The 7,369-nt window shown below is 40.5% G+C and overlaps 1 protein-coding gene across 1 annotated transcript in view; it reads right to left on the reverse strand.

Moving 5' to 3' along the window:
* Positions 1–7,020, reverse strand: part of LOC106577902 (E3 ubiquitin-protein ligase TRIM7) — an 8,586-nt gene extending 1,566 nt beyond the window's left edge. The window contains exons 1-10 of the mRNA XM_014156340.2: positions 6,908–7,020; positions 6,135–6,179; positions 5,805–5,876; positions 5,517–5,588; positions 2,989–3,072; positions 2,408–2,512; positions 1,730–1,885; positions 1,367–1,495; positions 499–550; positions 262–315 (exon numbers count right to left, since the gene is read on the reverse strand). Of these exons, the coding sequence (XP_014011815.1) occupies positions 262–315; positions 499–550; positions 1,367–1,495; positions 1,730–1,885; positions 2,408–2,512; positions 2,989–3,072; positions 5,517–5,588; positions 5,805–5,876; positions 6,135–6,173 (763 nt within the window). The 5' untranslated portion in view covers positions 6,174–6,179; positions 6,908–7,020. The remainder of the gene's footprint in view (positions 1–261; positions 316–498; positions 551–1,366; positions 1,496–1,729; positions 1,886–2,407; positions 2,513–2,988; positions 3,073–5,516; positions 5,589–5,804; positions 5,877–6,134; positions 6,180–6,907) is intronic.
* Between the last annotated feature and the right edge of the window lie 349 nt (positions 7,021–7,369).

The following is a 7,369-nucleotide window of genomic DNA, read 5'->3' on the forward strand; positions in this document are numbered from 1 at the left end:
GAGAGAGGGATGGAGAGAGGTGGAGAGAGATGGAGAGAGGTGGAGAGAGATGAGAGAGAGATGGAGATCAAGGCAGGCATGAGAGGTTGTCATCGACATCAGCAACATTTTTTTCCTCTCAAAATCCTTCAACATGATACTCAATGTTTCATTGATTAAGTGATTCTTAATTTTTTTATACATGAAAATCTTTATGTCAGCATGATTTCAATGTAATTTCATGTGTTATTGTGATAAATGTTAGTTATTCTTTCTTCCTACTTGAAGCACTGTGAATCCATTGCCATACAGAATTAGGGATGTACTTTTCGATTCCTATTTGCAATGAGAAGAAGAGATTAGTGCAATAATAACTGGGTGAGGGAGAGAGGGGGGGGTGAGAGCGAGGGGGTGAGAGAGAGAGAGAGCGGGGGTGAGAGAGAGAGTGAGAGAGAGAGAGGGGGGGTGAGAGAGAGAGAGAAAGAACACAGGATGGGGAATTCAACATTGTGCTCTCACCAGTTCTCCATGCTCTCTGTTTGGTTGACAACCACAGCTTTGATACATCCTCCTGACATGACAAACAGGGAGATGAATTGCCGGAGTGTTTATATTCATATGGCAGCATGGCTACAGCAGCCCAGAAAGTCTACTAGGGTAGAATTAGTCAAAACATCTCTCTCTCTCTCACTCGCACGCATGCACGCACGCACGCACACACACACTCTGTTAGGGACACAATGAGTTCTGCACAACGCATCACCGGGGGCAAACTACCTGCCCTCCAGGACACCTACAGCACCCGATGTCACAGGAAGGCCAAAAAGATCATCAAGGACAACAACCACCTGAGCCACTGCCTGTTCACCCCGGTATCATCCAGAAGGCGAGGTCAGTACAGGTGCATCAAAGCTGGGACCGAGACACTGAAAAATAACTTCTATCTCAAGGCCATCAGACTGATTAACAGCCATCACTAACATTGAGTGGCTGCTGCAAACATACTGACTCATCTCTAGCCACTTTAATAATGAAAAATGTATGTAATAAATGTATCACTAGCCACTTTAAACAATACCACTTTATATAATGTTTACATACCCTACATTACTCATCTCATATGTATATACTGTACTCTATACCATCTACTGCATCTTGCCATCACTCATTCATATATTTTTATGTAAATATTCTTATTCATTCCTTTACACTTGTGTGTATAAGGTAATTGTTGTGAAATTGTTAAGTTATATTACTTGTTAGATATTACTGCATGGTCAAAACTAGAAGCACAAGCATTTCGCTACACTCGCATTAACATCTGCTAACCATGTGTATGTGACGAACAAAATTTGATAAGACTTGATTTGACATACTTTTCCCTCACCTCAGTGTCATTTGACAGTAGAGACCAGGCGATGAACTCCAGCAATGGCAGAACGCCAGCTAGCCTAGACTCCTTGACCCCCCGCGGATCCAACAGACGCTTCAGGTCCTCGTCTGACAGCCCACACACCTGGGAACACATTTGGGACGCATTTACACACTCTCACATACAGTGGACACACTATATACACAGTAGCACATTTCTCTAACTGTCTCTCTCAAACACACACACACACACACACACACACACACACACACACACACACACACACACACACACACACACACACACACACACACACACACACACACACACACACACACACACACACATACACACATACACACATACACACACACACACCTCTGAGACATTCTTCAGTTCTGTTGCCCATTCCAATATTCTCTGATTCTCTTTCTCCAAACTTCTGTCTTTCCCTCCGTCTTTCCCTCCTCCGCCTGGATCCCTCTTTCCTCTCGTCATCTGAACCTCTGTTGTTGGTGTGGATGTCTTTTGGAGCTGAGCGAACAAAGGAACACTTCTATAATTTATATAAGAAGGTGATTTTATCGTAAATTACCCTGAGAATGCAGCCAACATTTGTGTTCATATGAAATCTGTGAGGTCAGGAAATATAATGACAACCAAACACACTAAATCTATCACAGAAATTGATCACAGAAAACACACACAGTGCATTATGAAAGTATTCAAACCCCTTGACTTTTTCCATATTTTGTTACTTTACAGCCTTATTCTGAAATTGATTAAAATGTTGTTTTTTTCTCATCAATCTACACAAAATACCCCATAATGACAAAGCAAATGAAATTTGTTCAAATGTATATAAAAAAGCTAACAGAAATATCACATTTTGGGGTATTGTGTGTTGATTGATGAGAAAAAATAATTATTTAATCCATTTTAGAATTATGCTGAAACATAACAGAATGTGGAAAAAGGGAAGGGGTCTGAATACTTTCCAAATGTACTGTATGACACTACTTCTATTATATTCTGTTAGCCTGTTCATCATGTTACCTGGTCAAGCTCCTTGGCCCACAATAGAATGAGACTCCGGCTGCTCTCCAAGCTAGGTGATGCTGTGGAACCTTCTCCTCCCGTCACCCCTCTTCTCCTGGCAAGCTGCAAGCAAGGAAGGGATGTCATATTCAAGGAAGTGATGCAGACGTGAGGTCAAAAAATTGATCACTCTATTGACATTTTAGGTTTGACAAACTGTGTGAGTGAATGTGAACTTTTCCATAGAACTATATGTTTGTGTCATTGTGAGATTTATGTGAAAGTTTGAGTTATGTGTACAGATAATTTAATTTAATTTAATTTGATCCCCCTTATACAGGAGAACCTTCCTGCAATGCAGGACATTTTAAAGTTGTACTGTATTTGAGGTTTAAAAAGGCTTCTGAAGTTTGTATATTCCACTGCAAAATGTAATACTTGATTTTCCCTTACAAAAAATATATCAACCCCTCATAGATGTCCATTAATAATAATTCACGTAATAATTCACATTTTCGGTTGCTTCAGGATTATTTTCCTGCTGTAGCAAACTGGTTCAAATTAAGATCCTACATCTGTACAGATGGAGATTGTCGTACCTTACTGATGTCCTTCACCTCCTTGGCTAGCTCCTCAATGAGCTGTAGACACTCCTGGAACGTGTGAATATGTTCCAGGCCAGGCTGTGAGCAAAACACAAACAACCCAGGTAGGTTCATATAACACACCAGGAAGGTTCATATAACACACCACCCAGGTAGGTTAATATAACACACCATCCAGGTAGGTTAAAATAACACACCACCCAGGTAGGTTAATAAAACACACAACACAGGTAGGTTAATATAACACACCACCCAGGTAGGTTAATATAACACACCACCCAGGTAGGTTAATATAACACACCACCCAGGTAGGTTAATAAAACACATCACCCAGGTAGGTTAATATAACACACCACCCAGGAAGGTTAATATAACACACCACCCAGGTAGGTTAATAAAACACATCACCCAGGTAGGTTAATATAACACACCACCCAGGTAGGTTCATATAAGACACCACCCAGGTATGTTAATATAATACACCACCCAGGTACGTTAATATAACACACCACCCAGGAAGGTTAATATAACACACCACCCAGGTAGGTTAATATAACACACCACCCAGGCAGGTTAATATACCACACCACTCAGGTAGGTTCATATAACACAGAACCCAGGTAGGTTAATATAACCCACCACCCAGGTAGGTTAATATAATACACCACCCAAGTAGGTTAATATAACACACCACCCAGGCAGGTTAAAATAACACACCACCCATGTAGGTTAATATAACACACCACCCAGGTAGGTTAAAATAACACACCACCCAGGTAGGTTAATATAACACACCACCCAGGTAGGTTCATATAACACAACACCCAGGCAGGTTAAAATAACACACCACCCAGGTAGGTTAATATAACACACCACCCAGGTAGGTTCATATAACACAACACCCAGGCAGGTTAAAATAACACACCACCCAGGCAGGTTAATATAACACACCACCCAGGTAGGTTAATATAACACACCACCCAGGTAGGTTAATATAACACACCACCCAGCTAGGTTCATATAACACACCAGGTAGGTTAATATAACACACCACCCAGGTAGGTTAATATAACACACCACCCAGGTAGGTTAATATAACACACCACCCAGGTAGGTTAATATGACACACCACCCAGGTAGGTTAATATAACACACCACCCAGGTAGGTTAATATAACACACCACCCAGGTAGGTTCATATAATACACCACCCAGGTAGGTTAATATAACTCACCATGTAGGTTCATATAACACACCACCCAGGTAGGTTTATATAACACACCACCCAGGTATGTTATTATAACACACCACCCAGGTAGGTTAATATAACACAACACCCAGGTAGGTTAATATAACACACCACCCAGGTACGTTAATATAACACACCACCCACGTAGGTTAATATAACACACCACACAGGTAGGTTAATATAACACTCCAGGTAGGTTAATAAAACACATCACCCAGGTAGGTTCATATAACACACCACCCAGGTAGGTTAATATAACACACCACCAAGGTAGGTTAATATAACACACCGCCCATGTAGGTTAATAAAACACATCACCCAGGTAGGTTAATATAACACACCACCCAGGTAGGTTATTATAATACACCACCCAGGTAGGTTAATATAACACACCACCCAGGAAGGTTAATATAACACACCACCAAGGTAGGTTAATATAACACACCACCCAGGTAGGTTATTATAATACACCACCCAGGTAGGTTAATATAACACACCACCCAGGAAGGTTAATATAACACACCACCCAGGAAGGTTAATATAACACACCACCCAGGAAGGTTAATATAACACACCACCAAGGTAGGTTAATATAACACACCACCCAGGTAGGTTATTATAATACACCACCCAGGTAGGTTAATATAACACACCACCCAGGAAGGTTAATATAACACACCACCCAGGAAGGTTAATATAACACACCACCCAGGAAGGTTAATATAACACACCACCCAGGAAGGTTAATATAACACACCACCCAGGAAGGTTAATATATCACACCTCCCAGGTAGGTTAATATAACACACCACTCAGGAAGGTTAATATAACACACCACCCAGGTAGGTTAATATAACACAGAACCCAGGTAGGTTAATATAACACACCACCCATGTAGGTTAATATAACACACCACCCAGGTAGGTTAATATAACACACCACCCAGGTAGGTTATTATAATACACCACCCAGGTAGGTTAATATAACACACCACCCAGGAAGGTTAATATAACACACCACCCAGGAAGGTTAATATAACACACCACCCAGGTAGGTTAATATAACACACCACCCATGTAGGTTAATAAAACACATCACCCAGGTAGGTTAATATAACACACCACCCAGGTAGGTTAATATAATACACCACCCAGGTAGGTTAATATAACACACCACCCACGTAGGCTAATATAACACACCACCCTGGTAGGCTAATAACACACAACACACAATATCATCCTCTCACTGAAATGTTTTTTCTCCATAGAACCCACTTTGGTGTTGTTGAGATGAGGCTTGGTCCATGGTTCTGAATGGTGGGCGTCCCGTTTCTCAAAGTCCCTCCCCTGTAGAAGTGGTACAGGCAGGACCCAAATTATAGATGGATCCAAAATAGTGGAAAGTACCAAAAATAACATTTATGGGGGTGCCCAGCCCAGTCATAATCTATTTAATATGATGTCCCCACATTTGCTATAGGATTGCCCTACATCCCAGATTCAAAACCTATATGTAGAAAAGATGGTATGGCTAGTTGTTTACTGGTTGGAAACCGAACCCACCTTGCTGTTGCTGAGTTGTGGTTTATTCCAGGGTGCTGAGTGGGTAGCCTCCACAGTCTCCAGACTCTTGTCCTGTATCACCATCAGTGGGAATAAAGACAGGGTTAGAAAAACACAGAATACATCCACACACTAGTATGCTGATTATACTGTCAAATTCTCGTGTATACTACAAAGCCGGTCTTGTCACAATGTAGCTCTGGTTACAAGCAGTGCACTAATGGAAAAGAGTGGGCTCTAGTCAAAAGTAGTGCATTATATAGAGAGTAGTGTGTCATGTGAGACAGCAATAGACAACATCATTATCCGGTGAGAGTCCTTCTCCTTCACCTTAGGAGACCGGCTGCTGTGGTTATTAGGCTGCTGCATTGTGGTCTATGGAGAGGAGGGAGGGTGAGAGAAAGAGAGACAGAGAGACAGAGAGAGAGAGAGAGAGAGAGAGAGAGAGAGAGAGAGAGAGAGAGAGAGAGAGAGAAATTAGGTAGTAAGGGTGAGAGAGGGATAAAGACAAAGAGAGGGGGAGAGAAAGAGATGTACTATTTCACAAGAACAATAACAATTGAGCCATGCAGTAAAGTTGTCTGCCAGTGTTTATAGGATCAAGGGTCAGTTCCAAAGACTGCCTTACAATAATTACGCGTTACTGGAATTCTCCAATTGTTTCCTTGTAACTCATAAGAAATGTATTGAACCAACATCAACCTCATGCAATGTGATCAATCATTTCACAGAACTCTTAGATTCAAAACCTTTTCAGGTATAATACTGTAACTGTAGGTTCACATGCTTTGTTTTGATTGAGGTGGGTTATAATGTCATAGTTTTCAGTCATTTTGATTCAATGTCTGAAATGTATGAAATAGTACTTAAACAATGTATATTCTGTAAGTTTGTGACAGTTATTTATAAGACAATTAACTATTAACATTGAGTAGCTACACATTTTGGTTTGAGGTTTGACTGAGGTTTGACACTTTTGTCAGCTTTCTTTTTTTGTCTGTTTAAGACATCTATATTAGCATCTCATAATTTACAGCATCTATAATTATGAAATATCTGAAAATACCCAGAATTTACCTCCTAGACACAAAAAAGTGACTTACCTGTTTATCTCTCACCTGCTTCTGTTGTGTTCATGGTACTACTGCTGGTCATACACACAGTAGATGCATTTGGTCTTGAAAGTGGACTTTGACCGAAGTAATCATATAATCATATAATAATGTCTATACACACCATCATATACAGTACCAGTCAACAGTTTGGACACACCTACTCATCCAGGGTTTTTCTTTATTTGTACTATTTTCTACATCGTAGAATAATAGCAAAAACATCAATACTAGGAAATAACACATATGGAATCATGTAGTAACCAAAAAAGTGTTAAACAAATCAAAATATATTTTATATTTCAGATTCTCCAACGTAGCTACCCTTTGCCTTGAGGACAGCTTTGCACACCCTTGGCATTCTCTCAACCAGCTTCATGAGTTAGTCACCTGGAATGCATATCAATTAACAGGTGTGCCTTGTTAAAAGTTCATTTGTGGAATTTGTGGAAT

Source organism: Salmo salar, chromosome ssa18 (genome assembly GCF_905237065.1).
Source record: "Salmo salar chromosome ssa18, Ssal_v3.1, whole genome shotgun sequence".
NCBI lineage: Eukaryota > Metazoa > Chordata > Actinopteri > Salmoniformes > Salmonidae > Salmo > Salmo salar.